Here is a 25,466-nt window from a genome sequence, read left to right as displayed (position 1 = left end):
CTGACAACCACTCAATTTTTCTATGGTAAGAGTTAAGCCCAGCCAAGTAAAATATTTCAGAAACAGTCACAATTTCATCTGCATGTTTTCACACTATCTTATTTTCATTTGTAACATCTTCTTCCAGATCAGAATTTTCCCTTTTAACCATGTTATCATTTATGTGCCATCAGTGGCATAACTATCTCACCACGGGGCCAACAGCAAACTTTCTGTACAAGGCCCACCCTTACTGTCAGTTTACTTGTTTTCCTGGTTGGGTCAGGCTCCACAGTATGAATGTACCTGCTACAACAGTAGTTGTGCCACTGTGTACCATCCAGAACTGACTCTTAATTTGTACCAATATGCTAAGCTGAAATGTTACTATCTAAACACTGGTGAAAGACACATTAGCAAACAAAGAATGGCTTTGTTGTATTGAAATATGAATAAAATAAATGTTGTACAAAGTACAGCTAAGACAGCCAAAAATTAGTACTGTGTTCAGGATCAGAAATCTTTTAAACTTCTGATCTAAGCAAAGCAGAACCATAATCAGATGGTTTGTTTCAAGGAGGCAGAGTTGATTCTAAAAATTTCCATGTATAGACTCCTCTATTCAATATTTATCTAGTGTAACACATTCAAAACCATTCTTGCATCTAAGCAAGTCCTCCATTTCCTAAAGAGTTCAAGCTCTGGAGGGAATGTGAACAAACCATTGCTTAACCTTGGAGGAGTAACCAAGAGCAAGGCTTCAATGTGGAAGCAAGCCTGTCCTAGTCCTCTGACAGTTTTCTGCACAGCATACACATTGAATTAGTGAAAGCAGCATAAAGACAAAACTCAAACCAGTTGAAAACTACATGACTAACCAGATGAAATTAAATTGGAATCTTTATATGACATCCGATAAACATAACTGTTGCTCTTTCTGCTTTTTCACCAGAAATTATGAACATCCCTTTCTATTCTTCTGTATTGATGATTAAAATATTGTAAGAGGTTTATTGTCCCTTTCATTTTGAACAAGTATTGTTTTGTTGAATGCCAGGTTTAGAAAATTCAAAAGGCAACAGCTTGATCATGCAGATGTTTGGCATGACAACATATGTTCAACTTAAAGTACCTGATTGATTCCTGTAAAGTTAATTAGCTTCTCTAAAACCTCCATTGAGTCTAATATGAAATATGGAACCAAGACAGTATCCAAATATTACCACAACAATCAAATTTCCTTAAGTTTTGCTATTATTCCGTAAGTCAATATTTTTAATGGTCATCTCCATAAGATTTATGGGCAAATCATAACGGTTGGCAGGTCTGCACATGTTGCACTTTGATAGCTTCACAGGCATTAGAAAATGATCAAAAATATGAAGTTGAAGAAAGGCACAAATAACAACTGGTCAGTATCCTTAACTTTTTCTTGAATCACATGTCCTGGACAAGCTACTGGATATATTTACAGCCCTGTAAGTATGCACTGTTAAATAGGCATGAAACTGCATTAAACTTTCTGAGCTTACTGATGGCATGAATACGACTGAGTTTTTTTCTCAAATAAAATATTGCAACTTTTGGAAAAAACAGATCAAAAGGATGCAGTTATCTTATTACCTTCAGCACCCTAAGCTTGGTGGAGAGTTTTGAATGTTTGTAGCCAAACCTTTCCACTTCCCAGGCATCGACTTCTGAGTAGGTGTAACAATACTGCAAATAAAAAATGTCAGCTGTTTGCAAACCTCTTTCAGTACATAACACAGTGTACAATAATAGCATAACAAAACCAGCTTAAAACAAATGTTCTACAGAACTCATCACACCTGCATCCATATACTTAACAGAATATACCACTGAGGTGAGTATTACCACATGAAATCGTATTGCAGTATAATGCAATATCAATTATTATATTACAGTATGGATCAACATGAATAGCTACTGATCTGAAAACCCATCATCATTCCATTTAAAGATACATGTTAGGCTATATTTACTGCAATATTTGCAAATATTTCTGAATGGTTCACAATAATCAAAACAATGCTATTTAATCCAAATAATTAGAAACTCAACTTTATCTAACAATTATGCTTATTTTACAGAAATTTTCCAGGGAAATAAATTATTGTATATTTTTCAAAGCTTGTTGTTTTCACTCTTTCTTGTGTTACTGTTTATTCGAGCCTAAACAAGTGACAACTCGCTAACCTGCTTATGACACGGGATCCAGCATGCATCCCATTTTTTAAACGAGAAAATATCCCAAAAATTGATCCCTATTTGTTGAACTTGAAGAAAATCGTGATCAAAACTGGTAATGAAAACTTTGATGTACATGTATCGCTCATTTTATCGTCAAAAATGGTAGATAGGACCTGGAAATTTTAATCAACACTATGAAATATCAAATTTAAAAATAGGTCATATAATGTTTTACATTTTCTTTCCAAACATCATTCGTATTTCACCACAATTAACGATACATAAGGAAATTTTGATCAATGAAAATGTCACTCACTCCAAGCGGAGGCAATACTTTAATAACAAATACAAATTTAATCATTTTTTTATCAATTGAAATTTGTGCTCTAGTTCTATCTTTTAGTTCCTTTTAAGTGTAAGTGTCATAAATGCAATGTGTCCTCTTGTAATTAAACATAAAATGAGTCAATCTTACAGCTATGTCTGCGAATGTTTCTCTGAGAACCTAATTAAGAGCTGACTGTCTTTTGATAACTGACTTCCGGAAGTATTTGTTGAATTGTTGCACAGAATTACAAGCTGGCCTCCTTTGTATTATAATGCTAATTATGTCTTTTGAATCAAATAAACAAGATGGAAAAAATAAAAGTTGAAAGGCATGAAATTCTTACGAACTTAAAAATCTAGTGGCCCCTGTCGTATGTTGGGTGATCAATCTAACACTTATAAATGTTATTGTGTATGTAACATAAACTACCTAAATTAACAGACTCTTTCATAACTGTGATAAAAGATAACAAGGCAGCTAAGTGAAATGAATACTTCGTAAAATAAAGAGCTTGATTTCACAGATAAGGACCATTGTGGGCAAGCAAGTTTCAGAGAATTCTTGAAATGGCACTTAGGGATATCCTCAAGGATGATAAAAAGTTTCATTATCAATTCCAATTAATTAATTCACGACATCATTATTGTACTAACTGAGCAATACAATACAAAAATTGAGTTTCAATGTAGACGATTGTCTCATGAAATAAATGTTGCGTGTTTTTGAAAAAAGGAATCTTGTTTGGTGGTGAATCAACAGTTACTCTAGTTCCCTGCCCTGTGGACTCCTGATTTGGCAGGATAACATTAAACACCACTATGGGAACCAGACTCATCAAGAAAACAAAAAGCAGTGACGTAATACACAGAATTTTTTCGAGTGCATGTGATGGTTGTTGAAACCAGTAGGAACAATCTTTCACATGTTGGAGATTTTGAAAATAAACGTTATTTAAACAGATTAACGAACGTGCGTTATTAAAAATTATTATTGACGTGATTGTAAAATGAGGATTCAGTCAATAAACAGCCCAGTTCCCTAACGCCGCCCCCCCCCCATTTTAATTCGATGCCAAAGCAATTTTTTGTCATTTATGGGAGGTCTCTCTGTAACTCGCGCCTCACTTATAGTGTGATCTATGTCTGTGGACCCCGTTTTCACAAGTTATCGAGGAAGAAGTGTATTTACTGATTTTTAAACAGTGATAGGCAGTAATCTAAGCCACTTACGTGCTCTACAGCTCGGCAATTCTCCTTATTTTAGAAAAAAATGAGAAGGATTGTGTGTGTGTGTGTATCTAAATAACAGATGAGAGTTTACAGCTTAAAGATAAGCAATGACCAGCTTTCACTGATGCATATCGACATGTGGCAAGATTACTAGCAGCCCCACTAGAATAGTATATGCTATCCAAGCATTTATGACACACAATTTATTGTTACCCCATTATTATGCCCTGTATCTGATCCTGCTAAAAACATTCACAAAAAAACAAACAATGTTGACCATGATGCAACAGGTTTTTTCTGCTTAAGTAGCTCAAACGGGCAAGACGGACATGCATCATATATCAGCATACAAAATTTAGGCCAACTATTCATACTAGTGTTGATAGTACAAATGTATGTGACTTTCCAATATTTTAACATCGTCTACAATGATGAAACATGCTTTCTGCTTAAGAATGCATAATAGGCAAGTCAGGAACTCCTAGTATATCTGCATAAAATCTTCAATAATTTACCAATGTTCAGCTTCATGCAGCACCAAATGTAAAAGATATTTGACTTTCAAACATTTTAATATTGTTTACAATGATGAATCAAGCTTTCTGCTTAAGCCAATGAGAAATGAGCTGATATTAACCATTCATGTATAGATATGTGCCTTTCAAACTTTAATGCAATATTTTAAAGTTGTGTACCATGGTACAAGAGATTTGCTTGAGCGGATGAGAAAGAAAAGTTGTTGTTTATTATGGGGTTTAACGCCACGAGATAGGCTATACATGGAGGCCAGTATAAATGGTGGAGGAAAAGCCTGGGAAGACCCTGGAAAGAATCACTGACTTACAGGAAACTTTCTGATGTAACCACTTTGGCCAAGCCCTAGACTAGAACCATACAGACAGGTGAGATGAAAATGATACGTAATGGTGAGCACTTTAGACCTCCTGGAGGCCCCCAGAGTGAGGAAAGTTTGTAAATCCTATCAAATCAATGCATAAACTTCAGACCTACAGTGATTTTATTTGAATGCAGCTGATTTTCTAAAACCTGAAAACAATTTTACATGATGTTGTTGGTGTTGGGTTTAATGCCATTTTTGAGCACACAATAGGCTACACATGGCGGCCAGTATTAATGGTGGAGGAAGAACCCAGGAAAGAACCACTGACCCATGAGATGCTACTGGCAAGCTTTCTCACATAACCACATTGGCCGAATCTGAGATCTGAACCCACACTGACAGAGGTGAGATGGCAGTGATCCGTAACAGAGAGCGCTTTAGACCACTCGGGTCCCCTTTACATCATGACAACAGTTGAAAAGCGACTACTATCTTCACCCTGTTTATGGTGGCAAGGCCAAAACTGTTCTACAAGTACACCAAATAAAAAGTGTCTCTACATTTAATTACAGTAGTCCCCCTCTGGAATGGCCCCCCCAACCACTGCCCACCCACTCCTTATGGCCAGAATCCATTGACACCTATGAGTTTGTGTTAAAAAATACCCCTCACGAAAGGCCACCCAGCCAACATGACCAGCGGTCAGCATATTGGTGCAATAATATAAAATTTCCCACTCACAAGCGGACACATTTTATTTTAATATGTATCCAGAACCATTATTTTATTCATACATGTGTTAAGTAATCCGATTTCTGTTTCCCAATATCAGGTTTTGTTACTGAAAGAAGTGTTGACTAAAGTACATGTACCACTAAGGTTAATATTATGTCATTTACACCTCATGAGAAGCCACATTTATTCTATAAAGCCGAGAAAGACAAATTTTAATCCATACAAAAGGGTAAGTACATGTAATCCGATTAGCCTTAATGCTGTGTTATCATGAGATGTCCGATTTAGTCACTATGATAATTGTTATGATTACAATTACTGAACAGTAGTAACAGATGACAAGTGTAATTGTAACAAAGATCTCAATTTGCTCAGGAACATCACAGGGACTGACTGGGGATCCAACCAGGAAACCCTCCTCACGATACATAAAACCCTAATTAGATCAAAACTGGATTACGGTTGCCAAGCATATAACTCGGCTAAGCAACCTGTACTACAAAAACTTGACACTATCCAGAGAAAAGCCTTACTATTATGCACAGGAACACTCCCCTCAACATCATTAGAAGAACTACAAACACTAACAGGAGAACTACCCTTAAAATTACGTAGGCAAGAACTGCTCCTCTGATACTCCATTCGATTAGATACCCACCCAGACAACCATCCCACCAAAATAGCTATAAATAAGTGTAAAGTTGTCTTCAAACCTGAAATCATACCCACCACACCAAGTGGCAAAGTAATCCTTGAATTAAGAGAAAAGATACCTCTACTAAAAAAACAGGCAACAAATAATACAGACCAGAAAAAATCACCATGGTTACAAAAACCACCAAGGATTCACACTGAAGCTACCAAATTAGGCAATAAAGGACAAGAAAACTTACTAAAACCTGTACAGGAAAACAAAATCAACCAAAAATACCCGGACTATGTTAAAATATATACCAATGGATCAAAAACAAACAACCCACCAAGAACAGCTGCAGCAATAGTCATCCCTGAATTCAATATACAAACGGGATCCAGATTACCTGACTACTGCTCCATTTACACCACTGAATTCTGGGTTATACCTGAATCACTACAATGGATCAAAGACAACCAAATACCTAAAGCAGTCATTATAAGCAATTCACTAAGCGTTATCAAATTGATCAAAAATCGCAATACACACTCTAGGGAACAATTCCTCGACAGAGCATGCCAATTAATCGATGATATCACCACAGCACATCAATTAGTCGAGCTCATGTGGATACCGTCGCACATTGGAATCTCTGGCAACGAAACAGCAGACAAAGTTGCACAAACCAAACTAGGAGATCAAAACTCTATCAAGCTTAACTATAGCTCTACAGAAGCACTAAGCTTCGCACAAACATATATAGACTCCACAAAAGGTAAAAAGCACCATGAAACCCAAAACACCATAGACAGGAACATACAGCTACCTAAGGGTACCTATTTAGGACAGAAAACCATAAACAGGATAATAACTGGAAAAACTAAACTAGCAAGCAGTTTTGGAAGGTTTATAGGACCCAAACAAGGAACAATTAACTGCTTTATCTACCACACCACCGAAGATCTACACCACGTATTCAATATATGCCCAAATTATCAACCCGCTCGGAAAATATTTATCAAAAACCAAAAAGAGATTGGATCACCACACACATACCCAGAGTTACTTATGGACTCTAATAAAAATAAACAATCATCATATAAAACTATAAATAAATTCATAGACTCAGCAGGACTTAGGAACAAAATATAATTACTATCCCCACAAAACCAAAAGACCCAGTAACTAGCTAAATAAATTTAGAACCCGCCACATAAAAACCCATAACATATCATTCAATTTTATCAAAATATTAATAAATAATTCACTCATGAAGCACCTATCAAAAACTAAGGAAACCGCAAAATCAGATGTCCTAGATGTCCTTAATGAACCATGTAATCGGCTCACATTCAATCTCTAAAAATATTAATAAATAAATAACTTAGAGGCAATATCTAAAACCTTATAAATACCATAACGTAGGAAGCACACTCTAAACACCTTGACTAGTAATACCATAATAACCTTGAAAATCTCTCTTCATACATGCTTTCAACTAACAATTTAGAACATTTTGAAGGAAAAAAAAACAAACAAAAAAACACCAGGCAAATGCAACAAGAAACCAGCGATGTGAAGCAACCAGGACCGTGCCTGAGCTCTCCTTCCCACTAATGACAGCCAACCATTCAACTGTAAGGGACATTTATGGACCCTCAGATTGAAACCAAACTATCAGGGTTCCTTGAACCCATAAAAGCCTGGGGGAGGTGGCACCATTCCCTTCCCCAGGAACAACTAGCAGGCTGTGGTGCAGTCAGAAAAAAGTGGCACATGCACAGTGGGGTGCACGCCACAATAATTAAACTCAACAACAAAGATGAGCAGTAGCAGCATCGATGTACAATACACAAGTTAGCAGGAAAATGGTTTGATAGCCTTTATGGCTTCCCTTATTAAGATGTTGAGCTTGTTCACTTTGATAATTAGTGGCTATTACTACTGACAATAATTATCAAGATTACAAATCCTAATGGCCGCGAGGTCAAATCTGCATGATGTTAATGGTACATAACGAAGCCGCTTTGGCTTTTCTCACTTAGTGTAAAGAGATGCATAAAAACAATAGGGTACCAGACTATGACTAATGAATCATGTGAGAAGATCACTTCCTTTAAAAACACATAGCAATTTGTTTAAATGCATAAAAAATTGTTTTATCAGTCTTGTAGTTGGTAACTTGAATAACTTAATGCAAAAAGATCAACATGTCATCGAGGAAATGAAAAATTCTCAGTACAGAAAAGAAAGTGAAAGTAATTCAAAAGACCGAAAAGGGGGGAGGGTTTCGAGGATCCCTGCAGAAAACTGTGATGTTGGAAAGACTCACATAAACAATATCGTGAAAGATAAGGAAACAATTTTGCAGAAGTGGGAAGGTGGAATGGATGGAGAAAGGGAAATTGTTTGAGCCAGGAGATGTTTGTGTTTGTATCCTGATTTGAATGACAAGGTTTTAAAATGGTTTTGCACTGCATGTGCTAAGAAAATTCCACACACCGATTGAATGATCCAAGAAAAAGCAACAATTCTGTCAGCTGAAATGGGATATGACGTCTTTACCGTAAGTAACGGATGGTTGCACAGATTTCAAGTCCAACACAATAATAAGTGTTCTTTCCTTAGTGGAGAATCAGCTGATGATAATAATGAAGTTGTTGAAGATTGGAACAAAAGATTAAACGATATATGCTGGGGATATGACAGCAAGGTTATTTTTTATTGTGACAAGACTGTTTTTTTTAGACTGTTACCAACAAAGTGACACATGATGTAATCTGTAACATCATTATAAAGACAGTTTTAAAACTATATCAATAGTTATTCATAACATTCTTTTGAAAATGACAAAACAGTTTGTTTTACATTTATTTCACAACATGCATGTGATTTTTAAATGAAAATATTAAATGTTTGAAAATTAAATGTACTTGTGACTTTCTTCATATGTATTTACTATTCGCATTTATCATCCCACTCTAGAAAGGCCATGCTCATTATAAGGCCACTTCCCTGCTGCGATAGGGGTGGCCTTATAAGAAGGGGACTACTGTACAGCAGTTCAAAAGACGTGGATAAGCATGCTTTCCTATTCCCCAACCCCAACTTATCCACTTTGCCCCTTGACTCTGCACATCACCTCCATGTGCAAGTTCATAATTAACCTAATTAATGATCTCTTATCCATCAAATGTAAATTTTTCCTGTCTCCTTGTGTCCATTCTCCTAGGATGTCAAAAGCAGTGTGTGCTTATCATTCTAAAAATCAATACAACAAAGATGTTTAAAGCAAAAATGATTTACTTGCTTGATTTTTGTCTGGATAAATGCCATTTACTTCTCTTCAGATTAGTATACATTATCAATCATTTTCTGTAACTGCCTTTATTTTGAATTCAAGGACTGCAGATACGATTCTTGTCATATATTAATAAAAATGAAATTGTGACAGGGTTTTGGTTTTATATTAATACAAAATAAAATTGTGAAGGGGGTTGGGGGGTCCTCCACCAGTGTGGTCTCAATGGGCAGTGCCCTTGCCCCAAGCCCCAAATGCATTTTACTATATACAAATATTTCACATAAATTTACATGCCTCTTTCCCCATTGGACACAACCTGTTGAAGCTGATGTACTAGTCCTGTTCTTTTTACAGACTTGGCAAAGATTTATTTTGATCTCCTTTTTGTAACCAATGAATTTTTGACTCAATGTTTGATATTCTTTCTTTTTATTCTCAGCTCCTCTTTACCTTGTCTACATGCAGTCTGCATATTCCAACATAGAGTTACATCTGTCATCTCATGTAAGAAATCTTTCTTAAAATACTGTATTGCACATTTTCCAGATGCCCTCAGACTAGATATGATATTCTGTACTGAGCTGTAAGTTTTATTTGTTTATCCTCCCTGATTTGGGATCAATAATTCATGACAATGAAGAACGACTCTACTTGTCGGCCACAAAAACAACTCAATATCGACATGAATATCTTTGACAGACATGGGTATCTAGCAACAATAACATCACTTCCACACCAGTCAACTGTCCTTCCTTGTCCAACTGCTTCTCACTTAACACATTATACTCTAGTGTTGGCAATAGTACTTCAGATCTTTCAAACATTGCAAATTCTAAATCATACAAGTCTAACTCTGTTAGATGGTAGAGTTGTTCTTATCATAAAATAACCTGCTTTTACTGCAAAAAATAAAGAAGAAAGAATATACACCACACAGGCTGTAATTTGTACTTCTGAGTTTCATTTTGTTTGTTTGCAGCTTGTTTTGGAGAAACATCTCTAAAATCCAGCAATGATATGGAGTAGCAAAGATTGCAAAACACTTGTGCTCTGGTGTTCAGTTTTCTTAGAAAACTTTGCAATAAAACCATTTCCACATGTTTCAAACCTTTATAAACAGTTTTTTCAAACATTTATCCACACTTTTAGCATCCATATCTCCATATATATAAGTCAAGATATCATGCTTTGTAAGCATGCCTCTTCCTTTCCATTTCCATCAGTTTCCATTACATGAAAATTTAGTGGACATGTAGAAACTACTGACCAATCAGCTCATCACAACAATCCTGTTAAATAATATATGGAATGAATACTATTACAAGGATCATTGTGGAATCGGGCCAAACAAACCATTACTTAATGAAAGAAAAAGAGATCAGAGATGATAAAATAAACCCCACACCATACGGAAAATTGGATTAAGGTCAGGAGAAAAGAAGAATTCTGCTTTAAAATAGAAATATGATCACAGAATCCAAGCATGCATATACACCTTGTGAGCATAGGAAGTGCTTTAAAATCACGACCATCTGCTTAAATGATGATATGCATCCAGAATGTGTAGTCCTTGCATTCAAAGTAAACCAGTTATTGAAAACATTTGTAATGTCTTAATCTCTCTTCTGTCTGGATAGATGGACGACAGATGGATGCAATGAACTGCTACTGAAACTTGGTCAATATCAGGGTTATCACAAGAAGCTGTGTATAGCAAGAAATTACCTTGCCCCTGCAATACTTGTTAGAGTTATTTCCCTTTTGGTATTACAGTTTAATGTAGTGTATGGCAAAATCTTGTTAGGATGTGCAGGATAGCCAAAAAAAGCTATTCAAAACCGCCAAGCCAGAGAGGGGGCTTATAAGAAATTATGCTTCAGAATAAAGACCATGTGGGAAAAAAGTGCTATTCCAATTTAAATTTACAGCTATTTGTTTATAATAAGGTTCAGATATTACAATAAGAACAACAGTGTCTTTAAATACACTAAAATTCATCAAAAATCTAAATTGTTTTCTTATCTAATTTTATCAAGAGAAAACTTTCCATTTCCAAATACAAAATCTACGTCTCTAAATCTACCTTTACAAGAACCTTCTCCCATCTGTCTACTGTTACATTGGTCTTAATACGACGCAGCAGTCGAACATGAATATCAGCAAGAATCTTGGAGACTGAAATATAAAAAAGTTTTTAATTCTTTATAGAAGATTAAAAAACTGATTCAATGATCATTGCTCTAGTATATGATTATCAAAGAAAATATTGAAAGTAAACTGAGAGAAAACAGATGAATAAAAATATATCTCAAGTCAAAGATGACTGAATGAAATATAAAATCAAACAAATACAAAATTTACATGTATGGCTCAATACATTTCATAAGAACCATAGTGAGCATTGAATTGCTGGGGTTGCAAAATTATGACACCCTACTTGAAATGGCAAGTGACAATTTCCAGTGGTAAAGCACCAATTTAGTGTATCTCTTTAATGAAAGAACAGTTCTTTTGTGAATGCAAGCAATTCTCTTTACCAAAAGTCCATACTTTACACCAAAAGTTTGGTTCTCATCAAGTTCATAAAAGTGTTTTGCTCTTACTCTTCAATACTAAGAAATGGTTACTGGAGCTAGAGCAGACTGGTCTCAAATTGTAATTACTTACAACTGTTATCAAATATTTTTTACGAACAAACAATTCGATCACACGATCAAATTTAGGCCATTCATATAATCAACTTTTATATTTCTGTAATAGTTTGAGGAGTAAGAAATTATTTTGGGCAAGTAAAATCCTCACTACTTGTGTGACTGAGCAAGCATAAATCATTACAACTTGCATGACTGGGCAAGTAAAAATCCTTACTTCTTGTGTGACTGGGCAAGTAAAATTCATCACAATTTGTGTGACTAGGCAAGCGGATTTTACAGATTTGTTAATCCCTCCAAGTGCAGATGTACACCTTTTCAAATAAATATCATGGCATTCTGAGTTAACCAAACAAACAAATTATCTATTGTTGTTGTTGTTGTTGTGGGGTTTAACACCATTTTTCAGTACACGATAGGCTATGCATGGCGGCCTTTAAAATATCTCTATGATTATAAAGCTACATGTACTTTATGATTCATCATGGCATGTCCCTATGCTTTTTATTAAGTAATTATATATACAGGGTTTTCAATCCATGTGTAACCTCTGGTTCTGACACTCAGAATTCATATCTGAATTATTTGTGATGCACCGAAATTCCAAGCTATGTGTTTTTATGATGCACATTGATTTGGAGCTCAGCAACTATCTTCATTCCCTGATTTTCCCATGGCATAATTACCTACTGAGTGTGTGTTATCTTTAACAAACCAAGCGAATGAGCGATCAACATTTGCTAGACTACTGTTTACAAATTTTTGGAAAGTAATATCAGACCTATGCAAAATCAATACAAACTGAGCAGAGCTAACAGGAAACTGATTTAACTGAATCAAGGTTTGATTGCTTCAGATTATCTTTGATGTTTATGACAGAGGAAGAGGTAATCATTTATGAATTGATAGGATTTACTTTTGACCAAATATCAGTGTTGATTTGATTGCCCATCAACAGACATGTGATTCTACCAGCAGGACGACAAAAAGTTTTACAGGCTGTCTATCACACATGCCATTTTATAGTTGAAATCTGCCATGCTGCTTCTGATATAAATGATTATTATAATAATTATTATTATTTTTTTTAAAATTATATTTGTGCATTCTATCGCCAATTTACAGAAACCTGTGGGAACCACTCAACTGGGGACCAACAATTTTAAACATTCAAGTGCAATTATGTGTGGCTGTGTAGAGAATGCTAACATGTGTTACACACCAACCAATTAACCAATTACCTTACCGTTGTAATATGGAGAGTTTAAACCTTTACTCCCCAGGTACACTTTTTTATGCCTCTACCTTTGCCCCCCATCTACGCATAACTACACTTTTATCTTTGCCCCCCACCCATTTACGCATTTCTATGCATTATGCAGTATCTACTATAAATATGTTACATCTTCCAGTTATATGCTGATTCACCTTGAGATAACCAAACGCTGGACAAAACTAACAAATCGTCTTTACTAACATTAAATTTTAATGACATATTTCTAAACATTAAAACATATAAATCTAAATTTAACTGACCAATTATATATAGTTTTTTCCCCACAGCCGCATCCAAATTAGCCCATTGTAATACCTCAATTCGATGTAAATATTATGACCTTTTCAACATATGTAAGTTACTTATAATTGTAATTATTCCTAATATTATGCTGAAGTTTACAATAATAGTATAAATTCATAATGTCATTACATTCTTTATGTGAAAAATCACATTCTTAGAATGCACAGCAATTACGGCAAGTCTTCTTCCATACATTGTAATGTATAATGCAGCTGTAACATGTTAAAAACATGAAGTCTGCCATAATTGCGGGGCATATAAATTAAAATAACAAAATTAAGAATGCTTGTGTTCTTAATTTCTTCCAATCATTTCAATATGCAAAATTTCAATCAAGTCATATAACAGATGATACCGGAAGTGAAATTTTGTATTTATAAAGGGAATTCCCTGATTTCGTCCTCATCGTTGATTACAGTCATTTGTTTGGAACTGAAAACGATATTTCTGGATTCAGTTCCGATTAAATACCAGATTTTATAAATAATGATGCCTTTAATGATGAAGGATCTGAAATTCTGTTGTCAGATATTGACAACGAAATGTCTCAGACTACTCGAGTGACACTGATGATGAGCAGCCAAATTGGTTTGCAGACATACAAGATACTGAAACAAGTCCATTTACTCAGCAGACAGGCCCATCACATAATTTGCAGGAAACAGCACCAGAACTAGACTATTTCAATTATATTTACCAGTTGGACTTTTCGAAATGATTGCAAGTGAAACAAATAAATCTGCAGCTGAACAACATGTGGATCATGAAATCAGTAATACAAACTGGACAGAGACCAGTGTGCCTGAGATGTCTTCCTTTCTTGGCATGTTGATCTTCATGGCAATAATCAAAGCTCCTGACTATAGTTTTTATTGGTCGAATTACAAGTTTCTATCTAATGAAGGGAGGTTTGAAAAACTCCTCCAGTACCTACACCTAAATGATGACAACACAGATTTTCCTGCAGATCACCTTAATCATGACAAACTTCACAAAATACGTTCAATACTGAACGAGTGTGTGTGTGTGTGATTTGGATTTTTAAGGTAGCTTAAAAAAAAATTCAGTCATATCACTACGATGTCTGCAGTGTGACAGTTTATAGTGATGTCTAGCACTGGGGCATCATGCCACAGACATGTAGCATGATGTCCCACCCAGGCACATTATCCTAACATCAGGCAGACCAATCCTAACACTAACCTCTTAATGCTGAGTGCCAAGCAAGGCTGCTGTTAGTACCATTTTTGCAAGTCTTTGGTATGACTCAGTCGAGGATGGAACCCACGACCTCCCACATCCAAGGCGGATGCTCTAACCACTAGGCCACCGGAGCAGTCAATACGGGATGAAGTTCTGGCCAACACTGAGAAGACATATAAGCCTCACCAACATCAAACCACTGATGAAGGTTTTTATACATTTCTACATTCATTACAAATAAAGTATTTCTTTCCAACAGTAAATTGCACAGCAGACACACTCTCACATATAGAGATTATAAAATGAAGAAATACACATACATACATGCATGCATACATATTTTATTGTCTTTCATCTTTAAATTAATGTGAAAATTTAAAAAATATCTGGAAATTAATCCATAATATATTCCTGATTTATATTGTATGTCCAATATGAACCACTTGTGTGTGCATATCATATACACACAAAAACGTATATTAGATACCCATGACCACACAACTCCAATCAATGTCTCCGCACATAAATCTAAACATTAGACTCATGAATATCTGAAATTTAATGCATATATATATATATATATATATATATATATATATATATATATATATATATATATATATATATATATGTATGTATATGTATGTATATATATATATATATATATATATATATATATATATATATATATATATATATGGAGAGAGAGAGAGAGAGAGAAATTTACTTTTCATTCACTGATCCTGTTTTCAGTTTTGATTATAATTTCATACTTCATTAAATGATCTATCAAGAAGATAATGAACTTTACAGGTAAGATTGCAGCCAAGAGATGACACAAGGTCAAGCAGTATCTTCCTTCACAGCTAATCAAGTAGGGCTGGAAGTATGAATGCGCTGTGACAGTTTGTCTGGTTTGTCACCAGTTTGAAGAAGGAAAATACAGACCAAGTGAATGAGAGCATGAAGGGTCTCAGCTACTTTGTTGTGCAAAAGCCTAACAAGCATTTGAGAGGAAAATTTTATAATGCATATTTTGACATCTTACTTACATCCATTCAACTGGTACGAAGATTATTGAGACATGGTATATATGCCTGCAGCACCATGAGGAAAAACCGTAAAGGCTTCCCAGAGGAATTTAAATATCCACCATACATGGAGCAAGGATACCATTTAATCAGACAGGATGGAAACCTGACAGCCACACTGTGGAAGGACAAGAAACCAGTCATAGTTCTATCTACAGCAGCAGACCCAAAAATAGTTGATATTGCCAACTGGAAATAGAAAGTTAGGACAGTGCGACTGGTCAACCGCCAAAGAGCAGTCACAGATTACCAACAATACTACTGAGGGCTTGACCAATGTGAGCAACTCAGGGCCAAATATCCGGTTGGACGATCATCAAAGAAATAGTGGCAATATATGTTCATTTTATTATAAATATATGCATAATCAATGGTTTTATAACAATGGTGGAGAGTCATACTGAGAGTCAGGAAAGAAGAAAGCAATTTGGACTGGTTTTGTGAACTAATTTGGTAAAGCAGCTCATAGGAAGTTTCAAGTGCAGGAAGGTTGCCATGCATCGAAAATCTGTAGCCCAGTCACCCAGGCCAATACTGAGACACACAGACAGCAGACACTTAAAAGGAAAATCCACCTGCAAATACTGTACAAAGCATGGAGAAAAGAGACGTAAAGAAACCAAATTTGGCTGTGTCATTTGCAACGTCCAACTATGCTGCATAGAATGTCCCAGTCTGTTTCATCAAAGCATGGTCATGGTAGAGGAGTAGCTGTGATGTGCTCCAATACAATCAATGATAGTTTTTTCTTATTCTCATGTGTGTTTCTATTTTTCCTCAACACGAAAGTCTGAGAACAAGTGTTTTGCTGAACAGTTGATATTTATATTCGAGATCAGCTCTTCAAAGTAATGAAACATCATTAGGCAAGATATTTTCTTTTCTAATATGCACATGTATGCTAGATAGATTTACATATCCTTAATCACATCACTAATGACAATTAACAAGAACTCACTTTGAAATATTTTTTTAATAACCTTTATTATGTCCATGTATGGAAGCAGGCCAAGTGAATGAGTAACTTGATAAAATATATTTTTGTGAAGGCAATTGAATTGCGCTTGAAAAATCTAGAATTAGTAACACGTAAATTACGAATAATTTCAAGCTCCAAAGATATAATAACCTCAAACCTTTGATGATTGATTTCATTGTTGCCGACAAAAGAGTACCTGAGATTTTCATCGACAATTAAATGAAATGTTCAGGTACATCCTTTGCAGGAAATAAAGTCCTATTTCCAACTGAATCACACTATGGCCAAGAGTAAAATGGCACCATGCATGCCATGTGGGTGCATCTATCTTTAGAAACAAGGATTTTCTTAATATGACCACTTGTTTTAATTTAGTTACAAAAAATTATTGATAATTTAAGTTGTAGTAGTTTGTATGTACTTCTAATATTTTTTTCTATTGGTTACATATGATTTGTTTGGCTATTTTATGTCAACATATTATCACAAAAGGATTGATTTAAGAAAACAACCGTGAACTCATTTAGCGCATTAATTTATCTAACACTGTATTGTGTAATATATTTTGGAATATTATTTTTTTAAATAGCTAAATATTTCATCACAGAATGTTTATATCATATTATATATTCCTTAATGTATGTGACAAACGAAATACAATTACAGCCTGTCTAATGAACAGGTACTGCCGATATACTGTGATGTCCACCATTATTACATTTCTGCCCCTTGTCAGGTTCACTCGTGACTTCTGATATTACAAAGAATATAACACGAGCACAGCAATGAAAAGTTTGAGTTAAATATTTTCAAAAATAATTTCACCAAGTATGCTGATTAAATACATAATGGTATTTACATATTGATGTTTTCAGTTTTGAAGCACAAGTTCCTATGTTTAAAACAAAGCAACTTGTGCATCGGAAGTTGTTTTTATAAAAAATGATGACATATAATAACTTGCAGAAATCCGACATTGATAACAAATGCTAACTTGCAGTGGAAATGATTAGGTTATTTTAAGGCTATTCCAGCAATGCGAGAATATAATTTCTTGAAGATGACATTGCCCTACAGATTTTTTTTTAATGGGGAGCATGAGTATGTCATTGTGAATGTCCTTTGGGAGGTGCACGTAAGTGGGTTCGATTTTTATATGGGAAGAAAAGGGTTAAGGGGAATAACAGGACATTTTATGAAGTGCTAAAAGTAATAAAGGGATCTAAATTTGTTTTGGCTTTCAAGTCTTTTAATAAAACTCAGCTAACAGTTGGCAGAAGTGATATAAAAAGGAGACAGACCAAAAATGATTCTGACAGAAACACTTCAGAAGGTATTCTGACATTCTGTATTCTTTGTTATTGTTGCATTGTTCAAAAATGTTTCAGAGGAATATTTACAGGCAGTTCATATATGTTCTAGTTCAGTTCCTATAAAATACTGAAATATGAGCTTTCTTCCCAATGCTGATAAACACTGTCTTATAAATATGAAGCTCAAGATTACATCTCATGTCTAACTCAAACTTACTCAAGCTAACTCAAACTTACTTATCAGAATAAACTTTGCCTGAATAAGTATTTGAAAATAGTCAGCAACCTTAAATAACCAGCCATGGGAAATCTCAAGTTTCATGCAGTCTGAATATGTTTATTTTGTCACTGCCACTTTTTAATATTGATAAGACATTCTCCATTCTTTGCAAGTTAAAGTGATTAAAAGGACATCGTGACCACAAAACTATTGACAGCCTCTTAAGTGTGAAACTAAATAATCACAATTAATGGTGTAAGTGGTCACCATTCAATAATCTTGTGCAGGAAACAAAGAATGCTCGTGGATTTAATTTTTTTAAATCCATGCAGTGAATGTGAGATAACCCTCTGCCTTTTCTATTAAACTGTTTTGAACTGGCTCATATTAGTTAATCACAATGGCTCAAAGAAATCTGCATGTATTATTTTGTCTCAGTCTCTGAAATGACTTGCCAACAACTATCCTTCTGACCCTCAGATCCCCCCCCCCCACCAAAAAAAACCGAAGTACATAACAATTACGAGAAGGAGAATACAAAGAACAATCCCAGCTAGAGCTCATGGTTAAAAAACACTCCCAGCTAGAGCTCATGGTTTAAAAACAATCCCAGCTAGAACTCCTGGTTAAAGAACAATCCCAGCTAGAGTTCATGGTTAAAAAACAATCCCAGCTAGAGCTCATGGTTAAAAAACAATCCCAACTAGAGCTCATGGTTAAAGAACAATCCCAGCTAGAGCTCATGGTTAAAGAAGAATCCCAGCTAGAGCTCATGGTTAAAAAACAATCCCAGCTAGAACTCATGGTTAAAAACCAATCCCAGCTAGAGCTCATGGTTAAGGAACAATCGCAGCTAGAGTTCATGGTTAAGGAACAATCCCAGCTACAGCTCATGGTTAAAAAAAACAATCCCAGCTAGAGTTCACGGTTAAAAAACAATCCCAGCTAGAGCTCATAGTTAAAAAACACTCCCAGCTAGAGCTCATGCTTAAAGAACAATCCCAGCTAGAGCTCATAGTTAAAAAACAAATGACTTCTGAGATTTCTGTTTTGACTCATGAAATTTTCATTTTGACTCCTGGCAGTTTGGTCTTAAATCAAATAAACAAAAAACAGCAAAACATGGTAGCTAGTAAAATCATGTAGCTGTTTATTTTAAATGATTAATCAATTGATTGATTGTGGAATTTACAGTGCACCTGCATTAAATGGCTACTTAGTGCCACAAAAAAGTTATTTGAGGAAGAAAAAAAATACTCAAAAAGGTTTATTATGAAAGAGTGATAAAAGCATAAAAACACAAGGATAACATGTGGAAATACATGAGGGTCCTCGATCAACAGGGGATGTAAAAATACACAAGGATAACATGGTGGAAATACATGAGGGTCCTCGATCAACAGGGGATGTAAAAATACACAAGGATAACATGGTGGAAAGATATGTGGGTCCTCGATCAACAAGGAATGTAAAAATACACAAGGATAACATGGTGGAAAGATATGAGGGTCCTCGATCAACAGGGGATGTAAAAATACACAATGATAACATGGTGGAAAGATATGAGGGTTCCTGGTTAACAGGGGATATAAGTGTTCTTTGTAAATTATAAAGAGATAATAAAAACATTTGTCCTCTTTATCCAACATTCTTACCGGGCCACAAGTTGAGACGTTGTGTTGCATCCCTCCACATTAAGAGCACCTTTATTTTAGGACTTTGGATAAATAACAGTACTTTTACTGTGCTAATTAGAACAGTTTGTTATTTGTTGAAAGTACAACGATAATTTAACCTATAAAATCAATTCTGTAATTTAACATACAAAAATCGATTCCATAATGCAGCCTACCAAAACCAGATTCTGTAATTCAACACACAAAAACAGATTATGTAATAGATTCTGTAAATCAACATACAAAAATAAATTCTATAATTTAACATATTAAAATAGATTCCATAATGCAGCCTACAGCCATGCTGGTTCTTGCAAAAGACAAACTGATCACAAATTTTAAGGTACTTGAATCTCCAAAACTTTACAAAAACTGTACTATTCTAGTGATTCATTACTTGACTACGTCACTGTACTTGTTGCCCATCTGATTATGGTGCTAGCAGTTCCATCACTACATACCAAATCAGATCAACTAAATGATTTACAACCTGTAGTTGAAGAAGCAATTATTACTGAATAAGGGCAAAACAAATGAATGGTTCAGATGAATGTCGAAACTTAAAAATTAATGTGGCCCCAAAAAATTTTGCTCTGATTTAACACTGTTTTGGTGAAATCTGAATAATACATGCAGCTGGTTCCAAGAATGCCATGATCTCATCTATATTATCAAATACTTTTAAATGCAATTCATGTAAAAATTTCAAAAGGGTCTTTCTTTACTATTGTGAGACACTGAGCACACGATTATAAATTGCAGACATGCTTTAACATTTAACAGATGTGTTGACTGACACAAGCAACTCATCTGGAAAAAATAAATGGTCTGTTCATTACAGTTATGATAATGTTCATAAGACTGAACCATTGTTTACATTCTACTGTAAAGGTGCTCACAACTAATGGCATTTCAGAAACTTTCACAATTTCTGCACCACCATGTGTGGAATTCTGAATAATTGTGGAATAAACCTTTGCTTTTGTGCTCTCTGACCATATGACATCAGGTTGGTGGATAGTGTGTACTCCATCATGATATGTGTGAATGAGTATACAGGGTTCTTCTAATTGTTTCTGAACAGTGTAAAAATTTCAATGTTTCTCAATCTAAGTTGGAAACAGAAATAAAGTCAGTTTACCATTGGTTTTTCTTATAAAAAACTAATCTGTAATTACCAAGAGTAGCTTTAAGTTTCAAAACTAGTTCTTGTGACATTACCGTGGATGTGTCACAGCAAAAAAAAATTATACCTCAATAATATTAAAGGATATCAACTCTTGCAAGACAAATGAATTAAGAAAGTATTCTGTTAGGGAATTTTTTTTATATCCAAGCTTGCCGTAATTTCTGCATACCCACATAGGTACCTTTCAAAATATTAACAAGTGATGCATTACTAAGTCAGCTTGATCAAGGGACAGCTCACTGATATTCGTGCAAGACAAATGAGCACTAATTAAAGATTGATAATAGAATATGGAGAACAGAAATAGTACTGTTCACTATTCAGAGGCCAAATACTTTTACTTCATATACAAAGTTATAATTTTCCATTTAATTAAATTGATTATATTCATGAGGTGAAAAGACCTACAAATGGAGCATCAGCTGGGGTTTGAATATTAATAATTACCAGTCTCATTTCTTAACTACAAAATGAGACTGTTGAATTTCATCTGTTCCTTTCAAGCAAAATAGATAACATTATTTTTTGACAGGCCTTATGGGCAACTAAACAGAACATCAGCAAAGCCCAATCTAAAAATAAAGGGGCCTGAGACATTAGGCTATCCAGATTTTTAAAAGTCCAAATTGTTTTAAATTGGTGTCACTGATGACTTACTTTTCCCAAAACATTTTATAAGTTGAGTAAGTGACCGTTATGTACTGGCTGTTTTGAACCTTGAGTAAACACAGGAGACATTTTTTCTAACCCAGTTTGCAAATGTCTCCCTAATTTGAACAAATCCTCATATCTTAATCATTATGGGGTGGGGTCAGAGGTACTTATAATGTCCCCACTTTAAGCTCAAATTTGTTTTTCACACACACTTGTCCAGGACAAGTGGTCTGAAAAACTTACTTGTCCTATCTCCATTTTCACTTGCAGCTAAAATTTCTGTCTCTTAGTTTTGTCATATTTGATATTGTCTATTGCCACAGAGTCTGGCTCATGATCTGTTTGGAGAAATAGCTACTTCAGACGGAGTGGCTGCCTTATTTTATCCCTTTACTTTTACATGAATGAGTATCTGGACCGAGTAAACACAAGGTCATTTAAAACACTGCTTACTGATCATACCGTTCTCATTTCAAGGTTTTGGAATGGCCAATAATTTGGTCATTTAGCTCAATATACAGTCAAGCAGTAACAAAATTCACAAACATGCAACAATTATCAATGACCACTTACTGAAGTAACACAGGATATAAATGAATAAATAAAGACAGGTGAGATTCAAGCATTCAGGCTGCCCAGGAAAGATAAGGTATATAAAGTCGGTAAATTATGAAAAGTATCCCGACTTGTTTTACAATGCACAAAAAGCATTTGACTCAGACTAACACTTTGGAAAAAAGTTTGAAAATGAATAGACCGGGACATTGGGCTGAGGATTTGATCAGCCCTGCTATTAGAAGTTTAACAAATCTGAATCAGCTGCATGGCGTCTCTTCATCATTAATATCACCAAAGGCATCAGTAAGCATCATGAAGCAGTAAAGCAGTGTTTTATCTACCCATGCATCATGTGTCAAAAACGCAGACTTTTCCAATTTGATGTACAAAAATCATCACCGGTACATAAATAGACACACCCCAAATGTTATGTTATGCTGATTAACAGAAAACAAAGGTTCGGTCTAAAAATCGTCGATGGTATTTAAACTTATGTGCCTCAATATTATGTGTTGCTGATTAACACAAAATTAAGGTTTGGTCTAACTACTTTAATGGCTAGATTACAACTCTCCCAAACAGGGAAAACATGCGCACATCAGTTTGTTATGCTAATATTATCAGAATACATAGGGTTACAAGTGAGTGTGGAGCCTGGATCTGACCTTATGTGACCTGTAACTGTCACATCATTTGTAGCAACAGGATGTTAGAACCGTATAATCACCCCACCCAAGAAAGAGGCAGAAAATAAACACGATTTAAAAGTGATTATCATGAGAAACTATTACTTTAAGTGCACCTCTGTCATGCAATGAAGCAGCAATTTCCACTCACTCAAGTGTATGCCCTGCATTGTTCCAAGATACTGTCAACAATCAACTGAAAAGGGCATCCAAGGCAAAAAAATTAAAATAGGTCAAAAAAAAAGAAATTATCCTCTGAACCACAATTATGACTGACTGATGATAACAGTATTGTTATCGAACCAGTGGAGCCTTTAGCACCCAAAGATGAGGAAACGGTTACTCATAAGATAAAATGTAATCTATGCAGCAATGGTTGAAATCACAGCTGGCTACGTTTTCAAACAGAAGTTTAGTATGAATAAAGACTGTGACAGTAAAGATGCCTTTATGTTTTGACATGGATGTACAGAGGCTAAAAAAAAACCTCCATGACCAAATGTGCTAAAAAACAATAACTTTCAGACCAGTACACTGGCAAGGCATGGTGTGTTGCCAGAACACAAACTGCTGATTGAAAGTCCACAACACCAGGCAGATCTGAGTGCAGGTTTATAAAAATATTCTTCCAAGCAAGATATAGCAGTGAAAGTGCTACTTTAGTGTGTACGTTGGCTAAGGGTAGAAGACATCCCTTTTTTAAAATACAAATCTTTTCTTACTTTAATACATGACTTAACAGCTGAAGAAATGATGCCATTGGCATTTTTGAAGAATTCTGCCAATCAGTATGACTCGGCTACTACCTGTTCAGAGTTATTGGAGAGCCTATATAAAAAATGGAAATAAATAGAAAGAAAAGAAGCCAGGGCTATATAAAAAAGTACATGCAACCTTTGCATACCAAAAGGTCTGATCTCAAATTCTGTAAAAATTGTTTGCAATAATGGCATAAAAATCAAACCATTTAATCCACATACATTTGCATACACTTATACTGATCAACTATCAGTTGACTGCCTTCTTTATGCATATAGAAAGCTTTCATTAAACTGATGATTATCTCAGCTAATTATTTTGCCCAAATGTGATGACAGTTTTCCTATTTAAAAGAAGTATATTCCAAATGGTTTAAAAGGTGTCAAAAGTAGAAAAAGTGTGGTAATGGCCTGAAAATATAGTGTTAATATTAAGCATTAAAAAAAGTATCTTTAAATAAATGACAATTAACTTAACATGTTTTTGCATAATTATGTTAATTAGCATCTTGGGACAAACGGACGAATGGAGTTAATCTGGGATCAAATGGTGATTACCCCGTTGCTAGCAGTGCAGGCATACAAACTTAACTACTACCTTGATTTTAATAGTGATCGCCATATGGGAGTTATTCCCCTTGCTGTACCTCAGCAGTACGAACAATAGAAGTCTGTCATATAGACTGTACAACTATCCAAATTAAACACATCTCTTATATTTTACTTCTGCAATATAGCAACAAGAACACAAATTCTGGGTTTAAAAATTAAACCGTTTGAAGTGATCACAACAGCAATGCACAAGGATCAAAACTTTCCAAAGATGCCCTGACGCCAAGCCAAGGATCCAATCTCTCAAGCCTAATTTCTTACCATGCTTGTTATCTTCGACCCAGTTTTGCAGGTTTATGCAAGAGACTTCTGGAAGACCAAGGATTTCGCCATATCGGTCAAGAAAAGAACAAATGACCGCAAAGTTTGGGTCGCTTAGGCAGGCTCCGTCGTTCGACTTCGCCATCTTTATTTTATGCTGATTAGATGCGAAACTTAATCTGAGAAATTAATCCTCTTTTGCAAGTAAGGAAGTTCTGGATTTAGCTAAATCTCATCTATCTATAATTATTTAATTATTTTCGAGATATTTACATAATATAATACATGGTATATTAGAAATGGCAATATCAAGATAATTTGGTTTTAGATACGTATCTAAGACTACTACCTCTTATTTAAAAATGTAAACAATGGAGTGATATAGTCTTTATCGTCCAAATATTCGAGATTTTGATATAATCTATATCAAATAAGCTAGATGGACTAGGTGTTGCAATTTAAATATTTAATAGGGGAAAAGAAGACACAAACGACAATGGCTGAATTAAGACAGATCGGTAGTGTCACATAAACAGATTTTTGATTGTCTGCGGTTGCCACTTCTACTATGGAATGTACCTGGCCTTTTTGTAGTCCGAGTTTCCTCTTACCTTTCACACCCCATTTAAGATATTTTAATCGTTATGTTGGGGTACGCGGTTAGAGGGCATCGCCAATCGAAAAGATGAATTTCGCCTAAACCGCGCGGTATGGCATTGGGTACCTGCTTACTACTGGGTCTAGCAAACGTAAGCGACCGTACATGGACCCCTAC

At 35.1% G+C, this 25,466-nt stretch overlaps 1 protein-coding gene across 2 annotated transcripts in view; it reads right to left on the bottom strand.

The window, feature by feature from the left end:
* Positions 1 to 24,847, bottom strand: part of LOC149799163 (uncharacterized) — a 114,907-nt gene extending 90,060 nt beyond the window's left edge. For both annotated transcript variants that reach the window (XM_089958343.1, XM_089958344.1), the window contains exons 1-3: positions 24,692 to 24,847; positions 11,345 to 11,436; positions 1,603 to 1,695 (exon numbers count right to left, since the gene is read on the bottom strand). In XM_089958343.1, coding sequence (XP_089814469.1) covers positions 1,603 to 1,695; positions 11,345 to 11,436; positions 24,692 to 24,836 — 330 coding nt within the window. In that variant the 5' untranslated portion in view covers positions 24,837 to 24,847. The remainder of the gene's footprint in view (positions 1 to 1,602; positions 1,696 to 11,344; positions 11,437 to 24,691) is intronic.
* Between the last annotated feature and the right edge of the window lie 619 nt (positions 24,848 to 25,466).

The sequence above is a fragment of the Sinohyriopsis cumingii genome, chromosome 5, assembly GCF_028554795.1.
Source record: "Sinohyriopsis cumingii isolate HCF-2022 chromosome 5, ASM2855479v2, whole genome shotgun sequence".
Classification (NCBI taxonomy): Eukaryota; Metazoa; Mollusca; class Bivalvia; order Unionida; family Unionidae; genus Sinohyriopsis; species Sinohyriopsis cumingii.
This window is presented reverse-complemented; position numbering and strand designations above follow the sequence as displayed.